The sequence below is a fragment of the Kwoniella dendrophila genome, chromosome 3 (genome assembly GCF_036810415.1).
Source record: "Kwoniella dendrophila CBS 6074 chromosome 3, complete sequence".
NCBI lineage: Eukaryota > Fungi > Basidiomycota > Tremellomycetes > Tremellales > Cryptococcaceae > Kwoniella > Kwoniella dendrophila.
In genome coordinates, this window is record NC_089478.1 from 25,807 (window position 1) to 43,296 (window position 17,490).

At 40.7% G+C, this 17,490-nt stretch overlaps 5 protein-coding genes across 5 annotated transcripts; 4 read left to right on the top strand and 1 right to left on the bottom strand.

The window, feature by feature from the left end:
• Positions 1-82: 82 nt before the first annotated feature.
• L201_002330 (uncharacterized protein) lies at positions 83-1,291 on the bottom strand (the record flags this gene model as incomplete). Its single annotated transcript, XM_066218107.1, has 5 exons — positions 83-360; positions 436-733; positions 812-841; positions 911-1,161; positions 1,222-1,291. The coding sequence occupies 5 exons, from the start codon at positions 1,289-1,291 to the stop codon at positions 83-85; spliced, it is 927 nt and encodes a 308-aa protein (XP_066074204.1).
• Positions 1,292-2,503: 1,212 nt separating this feature from the next.
• Positions 2,504-5,023, top strand: L201_002331 (uncharacterized protein; the record flags this gene model as incomplete). The annotated part of the gene is made up of 11 exons (XM_066218108.1): positions 2,504-2,666; positions 2,726-2,836; positions 2,902-3,036; positions 3,189-3,382; positions 3,457-3,769; positions 3,875-3,955; positions 4,021-4,134; positions 4,193-4,282; positions 4,353-4,561; positions 4,616-4,840; positions 4,904-5,023. The coding sequence occupies 11 exons, from the start codon at positions 2,504-2,506 to the stop codon at positions 5,021-5,023; spliced, it is 1,755 nt and encodes a 584-aa protein (XP_066074205.1).
• A 328-nt stretch (positions 5,024-5,351) lies between these two features.
• On the top strand, positions 5,352-12,441 carry L201_002332 (uncharacterized protein; the record flags this gene model as incomplete). Its single annotated transcript, XM_066218109.1, has 14 exons — positions 5,352-5,855; positions 5,982-6,238; positions 6,299-6,375; positions 6,438-8,987; positions 9,055-9,237; positions 9,302-9,469; positions 9,697-10,955; positions 11,077-11,271; positions 11,344-11,427; positions 11,506-11,569; positions 11,641-11,860; positions 11,928-12,081; positions 12,153-12,253; positions 12,351-12,441. The coding sequence occupies 14 exons, from the start codon at positions 5,352-5,354 to the stop codon at positions 12,439-12,441; spliced, it is 5,907 nt and encodes a 1,968-aa protein (XP_066074206.1).
• Positions 12,442-13,549: 1,108 nt separating this feature from the next.
• On the top strand, positions 13,550-14,583 carry L201_002333 (uncharacterized protein; the record flags this gene model as incomplete). The annotated part of the gene is made up of 4 exons (XM_066218110.1): positions 13,550-13,633; positions 13,697-13,820; positions 13,889-14,103; positions 14,191-14,583. The coding sequence occupies 4 exons, from the start codon at positions 13,550-13,552 to the stop codon at positions 14,581-14,583; spliced, it is 816 nt and encodes a 271-aa protein (XP_066074207.1).
• Positions 14,584-15,420: 837 nt separating this feature from the next.
• L201_002334 (uncharacterized protein) lies at positions 15,421-16,847 on the top strand (the record flags this gene model as incomplete). Its single annotated transcript, XM_066218111.1, has 9 exons — positions 15,421-15,700; positions 15,746-15,818; positions 15,892-15,925; positions 15,970-16,002; positions 16,054-16,107; positions 16,169-16,334; positions 16,394-16,417; positions 16,490-16,553; positions 16,631-16,847. 9 exons carry the CDS (start codon positions 15,421-15,423, stop codon positions 16,845-16,847), a joined length of 945 nt encoding a protein of 314 aa, XP_066074208.1.
• Positions 16,848-17,490: the final 643 nt, after the last annotated feature.

The window sequence follows — 17,490 nt, forward strand, 5'->3', positions numbered from 1 at the left end:
AAATGCATATTGGGTTGTGAAAAATGGAAAACTACATCTGTGACTTTTGCGCCGGGTTTCTATTAGGTATATTTTCGCTAATTTATTGTTTGTACCAATCCTCGAAACCAAGATCCCAACCCCACAAAGGTGTATTGATTCTCTTGGCTTTTCCATTAGCGGCTAAAGCATCAAGTTTGGCTAAATCCTCTTGAGAAAGTTTGATAACTTTCCTGTTATCTGTTATTCTCTTCTCGCTGACTGATTTAGGTAATACGACTGTTCCCTTATTGATATGATAACTGATGAGTACAGTTGCAGGGGATACATTGTTTTTCTTGGCAATTTCGGTAATGTCTTCATCTGACATCAATGGTGCACCTAGACCGAGTGGAAAATATCAGTAAATTCATCATCTCACATTGAGCTTCTGTGCATATGATGCATGATACACACCTGTAGAACCTAAAGGTGAATAAGCTTCGAGTAAAATACCAAGATCTTCACAATATTTCTTTAATTCGTGTTGAGGCAAGAATGGATGTAATTCAACTTGATTGACGGCTGGCACAACTTTCCATGTCTTCTTCAACTCTTCCAAATAAGGGATTGACCAGTTAGCTACACCAATAGCTTTCACTTTTCCGGATTTATAGACTTCTTCCATTTGTCTCCATGTTTCGGATTGGTTCCATGATCTATCAACTGATCTTGAACCATCTGGGTTGACTGGAAGTAATTCGTGTGATTCGTTCTGTAAGTGAACATTGTATTAGCTGAACATCTCCAAAAAACACTGAAGCGTAGAAGATGGTCAGGGAGCCAGACTTACAGGTACTAATCGCACAGGCCAGTGGATGAGCTATTATAAGGTGAAATAGGTAAAATCAGGTATAATATCGAATTGAATAGTAATCTAGGTTTAACATACGTAAAGATCCAAATAATCTGTACCTAAAGCATCAAGAGTTTTCTGTAAACCTTCAACTACATTTGGTTGATGTGTATTCCAAAGTTTTGAAGTGATGAAAATCTCCTCTCTTGGTACACCACTATCTTTGATACCTTGTCCAACTTCGTTTTCGTTACCGTAAATCAAGGCAGCGTCAATATGTCTATAACCATCTTTGAGAGCATAAGCGACTGCCTTGGTAACTTGCCCAGGTTCAGATTTCCATGTACCTATATTGTGATAGATAAGATTAGTACAAGTACACTCATACTTGGATTGTGGTAACTTACCGAGTCCGACTACTGGGATTTCAGCACCGGTGTTGAGTTTAAAGTGTGTTGGGACAGAAGCAGACGACATTTTTGTGTGATATGAGGGTTGATTTTCGTGATAATTTTAAGAGTGAAAGAACAAGAAGATATGAGCATCTCTGGCATGAATACATTCTGTGTTATATACCACATGAAATCCTACATCCTTCTCCGAACAAAAAAGCTGGAATTAAAAGCCGGACATAATCAAGCTTAGATCCGATGACTCATCTACAGAAAGCCGGATTGACACCGCTCCCCTGCGATCTTCCTATCACTCTGCTATTACACCCAGCACTTATACTGAAAGCTGAGTTGCATCAAATGGTGCTGAACATATGATGGATGTCACAATGTATGTCGGTGAATAGGTACTAGTACCGGTCATCATGGAAGATGGTTACTCGAGAAGGGGACGAGTAATCCGTGAATGCAGGGGTGTGTTCTCGTCGATTTCTCCGGAGTTACCGATTTGTGCTGGACATAACTTAAATGTTGGCATCGCGACTGACTTTCTGACTTGCTGATGAGATAGATCTCTCAATATATTGATGTGTGTGTGCATATATACAGTATATATATATATAACAAAACTTAACATTGTTTGGGTGGAAGTACGATAATGTAGAGTATAAAGGAAGAAGAAGAGATTCGTGAGTTACGCATACTTTTGATCCCGTCAATAAGACATACTTTGCTTGAAAGCAAAAAAGCAAACCATTTCTCTTATATATTACATACACTCTCCACACAGCGATATCTAAGATGATCTACTCCCTTCTGAGACAGCGTCTGAGAGAAAAGGATGCATCACTTGAAAGGATCAACAGAGCATCATCCTCGAGAGAAAGGAGCCTTTCATATAGGTACTTCTTCTTTGCCTCTTCTACCACCTGCTCATATCGTTCACCGTAAATTCTCCTCAATTCGACATTCCACACCGGAAGCCTTGCTAGGTCTTGTAAAGATTACAATGAAAAGGGAGATCATGTCCGTTTGACTCCTGATGTATGCATATAAACATATAAATTCTGATACTTGTCACACATATATAGCAGTCTACAGTATAATAGTGTATCATCACCATACGGACAAGATTCCAATTTGATTCCGTTTTTTTATGTCAAGCGATCGTCATCCTGTCTTTCGAACCTCGCGCAAAAAAAAGTTAAAATCATTCTCGAATCATTGGTTTCTCTTCTTTCCTTTGTATATATAACGCTATATTTAGTATACAATAGTCTCAATAAAACAGCTCAAGATGTCTTCAGATCATTCAGAGCTGCATAATAACCTATCTCAGATAATCACTGGTGTGGAATCAAATGTAGCCTCATCATCCTCCAGTAATTCAACACTTAACGATGATATAACTCCTTTCCCTTCTCCCGTGCTTTCTGCTACTTCCTTAGCAGGGTTATCATGTGAGCTGGATCATCAAATATTCTGTAATTAAATTAGCTGACAATTGACATTCGAATAGTATCATCCGATGGTGAACTTGAACCTGAAGTAGATGATGATAAGATCGTTACAGAGGAAGACAAAGCAAAAGCTTTGGAATTGAAAGCTGAAGCTAATAAAGCTTTTGGAGGTAAGCTACCTCTGTCTTTTCTCTCAGGAAGAAGGGTATTGACTTGCTTGTGATACCACTATTAGCAAAGGATTTCAATAAATCAATCGAACTATATACACAGGCTATAGCGCTTAACCCAAAAGATAGTACTTTTTGGAATAATAGAGCTATGAGTAAAGCCAAGATGGAAGAGCATGGTGCTGCTATAGCGGATGCTAGTAAGTTACTTCAACCCAGCGCCATATCATATGCCTCTTCATATATCCTACTACAAAACCTTCACAGCTCGTCGACCACTCATACCCTTTCCTCCTTTCATGAAAGGAAGGAATAAACAGAAGAGCCATTGCTGAAACTCATTCTCTCTTAGCTAAGGCAATTGAAATAAACCCCAAATACTCCAAAGCATTCTTCCGACGTGGTCAATCGTATCTAGCTATTCTTCGACCTACCGATGCAGTACCAGACTTCAAAAAAGCTATTTCGACCGATCCAAACAATAAAGCCGCTCGAGAACAACTGCAATTGACCGTTAAATTAATCAGAAAAATAGAATTTGAGAAGGTAAGTTCCTTTACGTATAAACCACCAAAATCATCTGAGTATGGAATGACAGCTGATAAACTTATTATATTTAGGCTATATCAGTAGGAGAAACAGAAACGGCATCAACAAAATGTTTATCGTTATTATCTTCAGGAGCATGTGCATTAGATACCACTTCATCCCCTGATTTCCCATTACCTACCATACCTAAAGACCCTAACGCAAGATATAAACCAACAAAAGAATTCGTGCAAGGAATGATTGAATCTTTCAAGAATGGTGGTAAAGTACCTAAAAGAATAGCATGGGAAATCATTTTAGGTTGTAAAGATGTCATTGAAAAGGAGGAAACATTAGTCGAAATTAATATACCGCAAGGTGTTACTTGTGATATTATCGGTGATAGTGAGTGCCCGGCTCACCTACCCCATTAATTCGATCCCAACATCTACGCAAACTGTATCATCGATATCGGCGTATCTTCAGAACAAGCTAATACCCTGTTTTTAGCTCACGGTCAATTCTTTGATGTACATAATCTCCTCTCAATGACAACACATCCTAGCGAGTCTCATTATATGATCTTTAACGGTGAGTCATACGATCTCAGACACCGATTTCTTCCACATCTTGAAGCTGATATATCTATCTTACAGGTGATCTTGTTGATAGAGGATCATGGTCTGTTGAAGTTGCTCTTACTGTATTTGCATACAAATGGTTATACCCTGAATACGTATTCATAAATCGTGGTAATCACGAAACAAACGGTAAGCTAATGAAAGTAGTATCGTGCAGTAAGCAGCTGACTGACATCCGATCATTCAGATATGAATAAAGTCTATGGATTTGAAGGGGAATGCAAAGCTAAATTAGGAGAAATGACCTTCAAGTTGTTCGCCGATGTTTTCACTTCTTGTAAGTGCAGTCTTCATTAGTATCAATTTGCCTAGATCCTAGGTTCTAATTTTTTTTTTCCAATTGATAGTACCACTCGCTGTCCTTGTTTCCGCTACTCAACCACCTGCATCACCTAAATCAGAAGGCTCTCAACCAGCTATACTGAACGAAGGAAAGAGGAGATTCTTCGTATGTCATGGTGGTCCACCTGTTAGTAAAGATGGTGTTACTTTAGATGAGGTTAGAAAAATAGATAGATTCGGTAGACAACCTGGTCAAGAGGGTATAATGTGTGAAGTGAGTAGTACTAAATTGAACGAAACCTTCAACTGACTGTTCTCCTAATCATAGATGCTCTGGACTGATCCACAGGAACCACAAGGTCGTGGACCATCTAAGCGTGGTGTAGGACTGGGTTTCGGTCCTGATGTTACTAGAAGATGGTGTGAATTGAATAACATAACAGCTGTTATAAGATCACATGAAGTTCGAGCGGACGGTTACGCTATTGAACACGACGGTTTGTGTATAACGGTATTCAGTTGTCCTAATTACTGTGATTCTACTGGTAACAAAGTGAGCTACCTGATCACTATCACATTCTGACTGAAATATAGCTAACATGACATCCTTCTCCAGGCCGCTTATATCCGAATGCAAGCCAACGGTGCGTTATCATATCATCAATTCGATGCTGTACCACATCCAGATATCAAACCTATGGCATATAGCTCTGGGTTCAACTTTGGTGGATTCTAAGCTTGATCAATTTGTATGCTGTCACACTATCCATGCATTGCATTGTATTTTGAGTTTGTATCTGTATTTGAATTAAGATCTTATCTTATTATAGTGCTTATAAGTGGATGCTACGTCATAATGAGGGGTCGCTATGTGCCACACTCGGGGTAATATCACTGTATCACTGTATCGTTCTGATTCAGGGTTACGACTGAGCACTGTCATGTCATCGCATATCATATATCCTCATCCTTATATCACTTCTTACTTCTTATCCTCTTCATATCATATCAAAGTTGTAACATTTTGTGTATCATTTAAAGGCTCAACGCTCATCACTTCCAAGATGCAGCCAAACCAATGGCAGCAACAACAATATGGGTCATACCCTTCTTTCCAACAACCTCAGCAAACCGGTGCACCCGGTCAAGGTTTTGGATCTAATCCTTCATTCCTTCAATCACAACAAACTGGATATCCATCACAAATGCAACCTATGCAAACTGGATATCAGCAACAACAACAGCCACAGCAACAGAGACCTCAACAGACTGGTATGCCAGGTGGTGGTTTAGGTGGAAATTATTCGTTCTTGAATCAACCACCACCTTCATCATCATTCAGGTCAAATAACCTCACACCTCAAATGACAGGTTACCCAGGTGGTGGTGCAAGTGGTTTAATGCCTCAACAAACTGGTTATCAAGGTGGGGGTATGATGTCTCAACCTACTGGATTGATGTCACAACCTACAGGTATGGGTAGATTACAACCTCAAGCTACAGGTTTACCTCATGATCCAAGATTACAACAGATGATGCAAAGTTTCATGCCATCAAATATAAGTCAAGTAAGTGAAGAAATAGATCTTGCTTTTCTCTCTCAATCCGCTCGATTCGTTCCTACTCTCTCCCTATGGTCTCAAACTTATCCACCATATACCTTTCAAATGCTAACCTCATTTTCGTTGCTATAGCCTTTTGCTCCTTCTGGTGTACCCCAATTCAACCAAACACCTACCCAACCACTTACCCAATCGTTCCAATCATTGCTTCAAAATCCTTCAGTTAACACACCTAAAGTACCCTGGACTTTATCTCGACAAGAAAAGAAAGATTATGATCAAATCTTCCGTGCTTGGGATACAACAGGTCAAGGGTTTATCTCCGGTGAAATGGCTAGAGAAGTTTTTGGTCAAAGTGGTTTAGATCAAGATGGTTTAATGAAAATCTGGTAAGCTCTTTTCCCGCCGTTATCGAAAACAATGTACGCTTATGCTATTTACGTTTTTAGGAATCTATCCGACAAGGATAATAGAGGTAAACTCAATTTACCAGAATTCCATGTGGCTATGGGTCTTATCTACCGAGGTAAGTGAGATCGTGTGTTCATGTGAAATAAGTTTACTGACATATCTCTTGTGACATTCCAGCTCTCAACGGTAACCCAATCCCTGATACCCTTCCTGAAGAACTTGTTCCTGCTTCTATGCGAGATATTGATACCACTGTCAATTTTATGAAAGATCTTCTCCGACATGAAGCTACTAGTCGATCTAATACTTCTTCACCTGGTTATGGAAGTAGTAGTCCTGCACCAACGGGAGCATCTAAGGATGCATTAATGTACAAACATTCTGATGAAAGACCTTCAACCTATAAACCTTCTTCAAGGCATTTAGATAGAAAATCAGTTAGATATTCGGGTGAAGATCCTGATGCAGGATTAAAAGATATTAGACGTAAATTACAAAATACATCAACATTATTAGAAAAATCTGCTGAAAAATCAATTGAAGATGAAGAATTAGAAGAAGAAGTTGAGACTTTACAATATAGAGTTAAAAGAATTCAAGAAGATATTGAATATACTTCAAAAGGTAGACGTACACCAGAAAAAGATGAAGAAAGAAGAAAATTAGAAAGGGAATTATTATATTTAATGCATGAAAAATTACCTGAATTAGAAAGAAGACAAGAAAGAAGACAAGAAGAAAAGGCTATGGAAGAAAGAGCTGGTGTAAGAAGAAGAGATGAAAGAAATCAAACTCATGGTAGATATGATGATAGAGACCGAGAACGAGATAGGGATAGGGATGATTATGATAGATATAGAGGTACTTTTGATAGAGATAGAAGTCGTGAGAGGGACAGATACGATGATAGAGACAGATATGATCGTGATAGAAGAGACAGTAAAGATAAGGGATATGATCGATATGATCGAGATCGAAGAGGTTCATACGAAAGACCGAGATCACCACCTTCAAGTCGAGAACCTCCTCCCGCACCTCCTCCAGCAGCTGTCGCTGCAGCTACTTCTGCACCTCCTCCACCACCTGCACCTGCTCAAGCCGCCGCTCGTTCTACCAAAGATATGACTCCTGAAGAGAGAAAAGCATTTATCCGTGAACAAGCTCAAAAACGAATTAATGATAGACTTCGTGCTTTAGGTGTAGAATCTGCTCCTGCTGAGGACTCAGTCGATACAAGTGTTCAAGATAGGTTAGAAAAGGAGAAGAAGGAAGCTGAGGAAAAATCCAAGCAAGCTGAAGCTGAACAAGCTGCTAGAGATGAAGCCAGAAAGAAGAGGTTAGCTGAAGCTGGTGGATCGACACAAGAAGAAGAAAAATCGCAAACTCAACAAGCTCCACCTTCACCCTCTGCACCTTTGAAATCAGCTTTGAAAAAACCAGCTGCACCTCCCCCCGCACCCAGCTCTAGATCCAAAGTTCCACCTGCTCCTCCTGTATCTCGTCATACTGCTGCACCACACGCTCCACCCGCTCCAAAAGTTCTTGCTCCGCCTGTAGAAGATCCTGAAGAAGCAGAATTAAGGCAAAAAGAAGAGGCTGCTGCTAAGGCCAGAGCTGATAGAAGAGCTAGATTGGAAGCACTTCAACGAGAAGAAGAGGAAGAACGTAAACAAGAAGAAGCTCTCCTTGCTGCTAGACAAAATAGAAGTAAAGGACCAAGCCCTGCAGTATCGACTCCTGCAACTGAATCTGCTCCTCCTCCCCCTCCACCACCTCCGGCTCCACCTGCACCAGCTGCTTCATCCGATACCTCTTACAATCCTTTCAGAAAACCCGGCGCTGCTCCTGGTGCTACCCCATCCCCTGCCGCTCCTGCTACTGGTGGATTCAATCCTTTCTTCAAACCACCTGCAGCCGCTTCATCTGGTACCGCCACTCCAGCTGCCAAATCACCTGAAGCAGCTGCTCCACCTCCTCCACCACCACCACCACCTGCCCCGCCTGTTGCTCCCCCTGCTCCTGCCGCTCAAGCATCAAAATCCGCCTACCGACCACCTCCTAGTGAACCCGAGTGGGAAGATATCAATGAGAAGGAAGCCGATTCCGATGACTCATCAGATGACGAAACTTTCTCTTCTCGAGTAGGTAGACAAGGTCTCGCTCAAGCATTATTCGGAAGTATTTTAGGTACAGGAGGTGGTTCAGGTGGATCAGGTTCTCCTGGAGGATCAAGACCTGGATCAACTGCACCTCCTGCTCCACCTGCCCCCAAAGCTCCATCTGCCGCTCTATCTAATTTAGGTGGAGGTGATCCAAATCAATCTAGAGGCGCATTATTATCTGCTATTCAAGGTGGAGCAAGATTGAAGAAAACTCAAACCGTTGATAAATCTGGTCCAGCTGGAGGTGCAGGTAAAGTAGTTGGAGGTGATGCTGCTCCACCTGCTCATATCAACAGCCAACCAAGAGCTATCTCTCCTCCTCAGCATGACAATGATGATGAAGAAGATGATTTCTCGAGAAGAAGTGCAAATAGACAAAGTGTTGATTGGTATGCTGGTTTAGCTGCTGATTCAACTCATCCTGCTGCTTCTCATGCTGAAGAATCTACCTTGGAGCCTACGAGAGAAGAGGATGAAGAACCTTCTCATAACGGTTATGAACAAGTCAAGGATAATGGTAATGCTGTTTCTAGTGATGATTTGGAAGATTTCGATTTCACCAAAAGTAAGTCCAAAGTATACGTGTTTCACCCTGATCGAGTTTCAGCTTATTCTGATGTCGTTATATTTAGCTCTTCGAGTCCGATCTCTCTTCGAGTTTGCGGGTACCAGAGATGTTGATCTCAGTTTCAAGGAAGATGTAGTACTTGAAGCTCATCCTGCAAAAGATGCCAGTAGCGCTTGGTGGTATGGTACTTTAGTGAAAGAAGGTAGTAAAGGATGGTTCCCCAAGGATTATGTGGAGGAATTGCATGGTGAGCAATAATCATATTTCCGGCTAAGCACAGGATGATCAGCTAACAATGATTCTACAACTAGTCGTTCGAGCTAAAGCATTGTTCGATTATCCTGGTGGCGAAGAAGATCAACTCCCATTTATGGAAGGAGATACAATCGAAATTGTCGATCAATCAGATCAAGATTGGTGGAAGACTGAAAAAGCAGGAGTTATCTTCCTCGTACCTGCAAGTTATTTAGAAATTCAAGGTTAGTCTTATCTTCATAAATCATCGAATATCCTATATTACCCTCATGCGATTATATGTTTACGAAATTGATTTTGACGCAGGCTGAAACTGTGTTTGATTTTATTATCTTTCTTTTCTTAAACTTTACGATATACCCGGAAAATACGAAAAATTTTGCACCAAATGATTTATGCACTATTTGAATGGCCTGACTATTATACCGACTTGTGATTGCTAATTTTGCAGCTCGAGAAACCGAAAAAGATTCTTTTACTGAACCGATTGTAGCAGTCACTCCTCCTGTAGTAATGGAAACTAACATTATTCCTGAAATTACCAATACTCGACCTACCTTACCCAGTACAGCTCAACCTAGACCGATATCGATGTTATCTGTTGCTTCTTCCATTGGTCGGTCACCTTCACTCATATCAGATGACGATGATGACGGTTCATCTTCTTCAGATGATTCAATTCTTTCTTGGTGGTCATCAGATGAAGAAGGATCAGACGATGAAGATAATGATGAACGGGAAATTGACGAACAGAAAGAAGCTGAGAGGCGAAGACGTGAAGAAGAAAGACAAAAGGTATTGTCTGCTGCTGGGTTACAGATTAAGAGAGAACCTCCACCCATACCTGGCGCAACCAACAATAAAATGGGTAGAGTCGTATCTAGAAGAAGACCACCTCCAGGTGTACCAGGTAAGAAAAGAAGAAAAGCTCCTGCTGTACCCAAGCTGTCTTCTTCAACTTCACCTACATTGAAATCACGTAAATCATTACCAGCTATACCAACGATAGGGTCATCCAACGCAGAATCGCCCATAAAGACTAGTCCTCCAGCACCAAATGAACCACAACCGCAAATCCAGGATGCTTATGCAAGATATGAAGCGTTCCTTGCTCAATCTCAATCCCAATCTCAATCACAGCCACAAAGACCAAACACATTAAGAGTTGATTCAAGTTCAAGTACAAGAGCAAGAAGTCAAAGTTTGATACATAAAGTAACATCTACATCTTCCACTACAAGTCAAAATATCACGCCACAATTGACTGGACCAAACGGTTCTAGTTCTACAAACTTTTCACCACAATCGCCTTCTACTTCTTCGATACCTTTATCTTTAAGTGCTAGTGGAAGTGCCAGTGGGACTGGTGGTGGTGGTAAAATATCAGGATTCTTCAACAAACTAATGACTAATACTGCTACAAGTCATCAACATGGACATGAACGTAAACATCCAAGTATATCTGGACCTATAACTAGAATAGATAGCGATTTGACAAGTAGACCAGATACACCAAACAGTTCATCTTTCAACAACACTCAATCCTCAACAAACACAGGAATGAGTGATTTCGGTAAAACTTGGGGTAGTTTAGTCGAACCCAGTGTATTAGATACAATGAGTGAAAGAGAAAGGAAAAGACAAGAAGCCATCTTCGAATTTATAGCTACTGAAGGTGGCTATGGAAGGGATCTACAATTGATTGTTGAGGTGAGTATCAGATCTCGTGCGAGTAAGGATAAGAATAAAACCTCAATACCCCAGAAGCATATCACATATCGTGTCTTGGTGTTACTGTAGAAGCTGATGAATCACCTATGTACACCTTCAGGTATTCTATGCTTCTTTGATTCCCTTGCTAGATGAGAGATCACTTGAAACGATCTTTGCCAACATAGAAGACATCCTCTTATTCAATACATCTTTCTTAAGTTCTTTAGAAGATAGACAAAAGAAGTGTAGACTGTATATAGATAGAATTGGTGATGTATTAGAAGAACATTTAGCAAATGCTGATGTGTACACGGTAAGTCCAATTAAATCTAGTTGAATAGTAAGCGGACTGGCAGTAAAGGCTGAACAACCACTCGTGATCTAGACTTATTGTGTTAATCAACCATCGGCAATTAAACTTCTTCAGTCTCTCAGAGAGACGAATCCTGAATTGGCTGCTCATCTTGTCGTAAGTTGATGTGGTCGATCTCGACGCGCTCTTCAAGTCTTTTCATGGAAAATAAGCTTAGGTATTAATTCTCTTTAGTCTATTCGTGAAACCAATTCTTCTGTACGAGGATTAGATCTATCCCATTTCCTACTCAGTCCTAGTAAGTCCGGTACAATACTGATTATAACTCAGAATGGCAAGCAATGAGCTAACTCCATACCCCAATGATAGTGCAACGAATTACTCGATATCCATTATTGATTAAACAGATTATACATTATACAGATACTTTAGATCCAACTGATGAATTGAACCAAGATTTCCTCAGAGTAGAAAACGCTCTCAGAATGGTTGAGAGGATAGTTGGTCAAATTAATGAAAGTGTTAGAGATGCTGAAAGCGAAGAAAGATTAAAATCATTAAGTGAAACCCTCTGGATAGGTGGTGAAGGGTAAGCTTTGCGATCATAAGTAATCCTAAATTGGCAGTCATGAGCTGATCAACTATTTGTCCTTCAGCCGACTCGATCTAACAGCACCTACAGCTTTCTTGGGACCCAGAAAATTACTGAAAGAAGGTAAAATATCAAAGTCAAAATCAGGTAGAAAATTGAGTATGGTGTTATGTAATGATATCATCGTCCTTCTGGATGGAACTGATCTATATCGAATGGTATGTTCAATCTTTTTGCGAATAAGAATTATTAATTCAGATTGCTAAAATGCTATCTTTCATTAATATAGCCTATATCACTGCATGAAGTTCAAATCAGACAAGGTAGAGATGATACGAGTTTTGTTTTGAAAATCGATGCGAAAAGAGGTGGAGATACGATAGCTCTTCGGTAAGTTGCCAATGACTTTACACAATGGTCTATACTCTTGACCATACAAGGTATGGGGCATGAACCTTACAAGCTGACTAATGGGTACCTTTAATAGTAGTATAAATGCAAGAGATGTCAAGGATTGGGTTGCTTTGATTGCGAAAGCGAGATCGGTCGCCCTGGAGGCTAGAAGAAGTAGGAGATAGAGGTCACTAAATGGGCCTGAGGAGAAACTTCCAGCTGGAAGCCAGTATAACGAATCACGTTGTAAGACACTTTACCGATATATCACCAGAATAACACAATGCATTTCTGGTATTTTAAGCGCCTTGGCTTCCTTGTAATCGACCATATGGACAACAGCGCAATCACTACCCATATCTGGTCCGACCCTGTCAATCCAGATTATAAGCATCAATGTTCGCTTTTGCATAGAAAGCATGAGCACGAACACCCAAGGGGTCTCTTGTATTGGAGATATCATTTAGATGCCAAGACTTGTTCCGGTCAATTCCGTTATGGATGAGAAACATCAAAGGTGATCGGCCGAAGGCACCTGTCCATTTTCGTCACAACATTCCGCTGGATTTCCTGCTTAAGCTATACAGCCATTAATGAGATGCTTCCGAAGATAATGCATTGCAGCAGTAGTATATATCCTGAAGCCAAAAACTATAACATCCTTGTACCAGACCTGTGTTTCTGCGGGAGACAATCAGAAATCCTTTCCGGATAACTCTCTCATGTCCCGAAGAGGCTGAATAAAGTAAGGTGTAAGTCTGAGTCTACGTTGTTCCTACCGCGCTATCAGATAAGATTTTATACCTTCAGGAACAGCGAACAATGACCGGAAGAACTCGCCTTGGCAGATGTTCAGCGGGTAAGAACAGCAATAATACGAAAATCTCGACAGACGAAACCGCACGTTACTGTTTACCAATCTTCCATTTTCTTTATCTGATAAAAGTACGGCCGATAAGCGTTTTTTGTTAATGTGGCTTGTACCTGAAAAGTCAAACCGAAATACAACAACTACATATCAGATAAAAATTGTGATGTCTTCTACTTTTCTTGCTAATGAAGCAGGATACAGTGCATGAGAAATGAATTTGATACGTCGGCCGACCATGTGATTTTCTTTTCTGTACCGAACATTATTGATTCATTCTGTGAAACTGGACTGAAAAGTACATATATATAAGCTGAAGAATTTCGTAAATACAAAAGAGCTTGATAGATTTCTTGATCATATAATACTTCAAAAACTCTAGTCCAAGCCAGATAAATTGCGCTAAAGTTAAAGTTACTATAAAGATGTTTTCACTTGCCGTTCTATCCCTCTCAGCGCTTGCACTCGCTCAAGCAGCTGCTGTAGAACCTCGAGCTGCTTCGATCACTGTAAGTCTCACTAGATGGCATGTGTTTGGAGGAGATATACTTATATGCTGGATAATTGTACAGGAATTCCAAGCAAGCCCAGTCGAATTCACTTATCCAGCACCAAGAAGTGGCTTCTTGGTCAACAACGCATCTACCTATCCTTGTGGTGGCTTACCAGTAGGAGATAGAACATCTTACCCTTTGAGTGAGTTACTTCTTCCAATTATGCAAGACCACCATATCATTAATTGATGAAATCGAACATCTTCATAGCTGGTGGTAAAGTATCACTTGATGTCGATACTCTTGCTTCGAATGTCAATCTCCTCTATGCCAACAGCTCTGACCCCAAGACATTCCATGAATTTTCAACTTTCGCCAATACACTTTTGGATGTATCTGATGGTGGTTGGTGTGGAGCTGGACCTGATTTCCAAGAATTGGGTCTTTCAGCCGGAAACGATGTTACCCTTTTAGTCATTTACCAAGTAAGTCTTCAATCTTCCACAAACTCACATACGGTGTGAAATTATCAACCTACTTGCTAAAGTCGAATAACTTGTTGTGATGTTTAGCTTTACGGTAACAAAACATACTTCTACCATTGTGCCGATATAAATCTCGTTGCAGTCAATAGTTATACTGCACCAGAAAATTTCGCATGTTCAAACTCTTCAAACGTATTACAAACTGCTTCAGGCGAAGATTCAATGGTCTTAAAAGGATCAAATTTCTCTGCTGCTCAAGAAGGTGTAGATGGTCAAACTGTTAGTTTCGATTTAGCTGCTGCTACTGCCGCACCTTCAGCTTCTGGTTCAGGTTCAGCTGCAGCTGCAGCGGTTACCTCTTCTGCCGCGCCTTCTGCTTCAGCATCTGGATCATCAACCTCTTCAGCTGGTATTTCGATTAAAGTCGGTAGTATGGGTTTAGGGGTTGCTATCATTGGAGGATTAGCTCTTCTCTTGTAAATGTTCCTGCTTACACAGTGATCGATATAATGTGAACAAATGCAAAAGGCTGTGCTTCTCTAGCTTTCATAACAACGATGTCATACACAGACTAAGGCTAAAGGTTCTGATAGGATTTTTCATGCATTTTTATGGGTTTCGGCAGTCTCGTTTCCACTTATGTTTGCTGTTTCATATTCCTGACCGAATGGTGGTTGAATCTCAGATTGCCTAGTAGCACATCCCGATCAGCTCGCAAAGATATGATGTTGGAATGTTCGACCAGGCGGACGGGGAGGATGTGAAGACCATTCAAGTGTATCGGATTTCGGGGCTGTGAGCAGGGACAGCGGGCTGGCGGCTTTCGTCCCCCATGCATTCCGTTTCTTGTGGAGAAATTCAGAGCTTGTCATGATATGCAATGCAAGATAGCATTGATAGGTGCAAACGACAATATATACCTCCGAAATGCGATCGAAAACCCTTAGTAACGTTACCATTCCAGGTTAATTCACACTTATGAATCATCGCTTTTCAACACGTTTACCGATTTCGCTATTCTGTTTTTAGAATCGTCTTGCCTAATTCCAATTGAATTCCTGCGCTATTCGATCACGGACGACCATATTGCCTATGAATCACTTGAATTATAACTTTGAAATCAGTCATCCGTACATGGCATCGCCGAAGCCCGAAAGAACGACATGCAGTTCATAATCCACTTCCCCAGCTTATATATCAAGAACATTCATCTCACTGGTACTCATCCCCTTCAGCTTGTTCAGAATAGTTTCCATTGAACTCCGTGTATAACCTCATCTATTTGTGTATATTCACTTCTTTTTGATTTCAATCATAATGTCACAACATCCTTTCGGTAATCCACCCCCACTTGGAGATGCTAATTTTTCAGCTTTCTTCGGTGTACCTCCAGCACCAGAGCAAGATCCTTCTATGTTGAATTATAGAGGTCATGCATTACACCATACGTTTGATTTAAAAAGTAGATTAGCTATCTCAAGGGAAAAACCAATGATTGGTCAATTCTTCGCTGCTTTTCCTTATCCAAATGTAGCCAGAATGATCGGACAGGCTGGTTATGATTATGTTTTATTAGATTGGGAACATACACCTTTTGGTGAGTGCAAGTGCCAGGGAAAGCCTAGACTAAACAAATGAATAGGTCCGGAGACCATTGTGGAACTCATCAAAACTATCCAATATGCTGGAGAAGGTCGTACCGCTGTGATTGTTCGGTGAGTCGCGCTTGTAGCTATAGTCGAATCAATATTTTTTTCTTATTAATCCAATGTATCGTACCCTGCCTAGTGTGCCATCACTCGATCATCAATATGCTGCATGGGTCTTGGTGAGTTAGACAAATGCTTGAACTACGCTGATAATTAGGATGCCGGTGCTTCTGGTATTGTATTCCCTCATGTACGTTTGGTCTGATCTGACAATTTGGTTTAGTGCTGACGGTGTCTATAGATTTCAACGGTAGAGCAAGCCAAGCAAGCTATCAAGTTCTGCAGATTCCCACCTGTAAGTACCCATCGATGAGTGAAGCAAGCAGTTAAGCTAAGGGATATGTCGTGTTCGTCAGGTTGGTAACAGATCTGGTCCACCTAATGCCATGCAATTTGGATTCAACGATGGCGCAGCCAACGGTGGGGGTGTCTTCGAAATCTGGAACCGAGCTGCTATTTTATTACAAATCGAGGACGAAGAAGGTGCTAATAACGCTGAGGAATTGGCTGCTTTGGAGGAAGGTGAGTTTGGAGATAATTTATTGTCTATCATTGATTTGTACTAATAGACAATGTCATAGTTGATGGCTTGATGTTGGGTCCTGGTGAGCTCAATTCAGATCTGATCTGTGGTGTCAACTTTTTCCGCTGACTTGGTCTATGCATTGCATAATCAGGTGATTTGGCTTTCTCTCTCGGTTTGGGATTCGCGGACATAGGCAAGGATGCAAAATGGCTTGAGTAAGTTTAACATTTTCGGGTCTTCCTACATTTATCGCTTCAATAGATTTCCCAACTAACACCCATTGTGTTTTCAGGTGCACCAACAAAGTATTCACTGCTGCTAAAAACCATAAAAAAGCATCCATGATGCCAGGTATGACTTCGCAACAAATTGGTATGAACCTTGAAAATGGTGTTACTATGGTTTTTGCTTCAAACGATTCGATGATCATGGCTCAAGGATTAAGAAATGAACTTGTTTCCGCTCATGAACAACTTAAAGCATGGAAGGATAAGAAAACTGCAGAATAAACCGATTCTCGCAAAAAAGATGATGGGGAAAGAATTAGAAGCATTAAGTTATAGCGGAATAAAGGGGCTATATCAATAGACTATATATTTACGTATATGCATAGACGATTAGTGAGAAATCATGTAAACAAGCTTACCCGTTACATACCGGATATCCAGTCCCAATATAACCATTTGGATGACTATCGTTTTTGTATCGGACAAGAATCGAATATGACGCATAGCCTATCAACCACTCCACATAAGTAAGATACAAGCAATGACTTTCCTTTATCTCCTTCATGATAAGCACCTTGCGAACGATGTATCCACATGGGACATATGGGATGATGTAGTCCACACGGATCAGCGGATGAGGTTATTATCTCGTTATCATAGTGACAAACATCAGCACGCCGAACTTTTCGCTCAAATTAATGATGCCAAAAGCGAAGATAGCGGCGAACGATCACTCAACAGCGATTGCGCGAAGATTGACTGAAACAAGGTACCAATAATCTGTAACCACTTGATACGATTACAGCATAGTAACAGATGCACCACGTTGGTCCAGTCCATAATTCAGCAATAAAAGCGAAAAATGTTAACCGGGAGGATGAGGAATCACAAATAAATGATGGTATCGCGTAGCAGTAGCCTCATT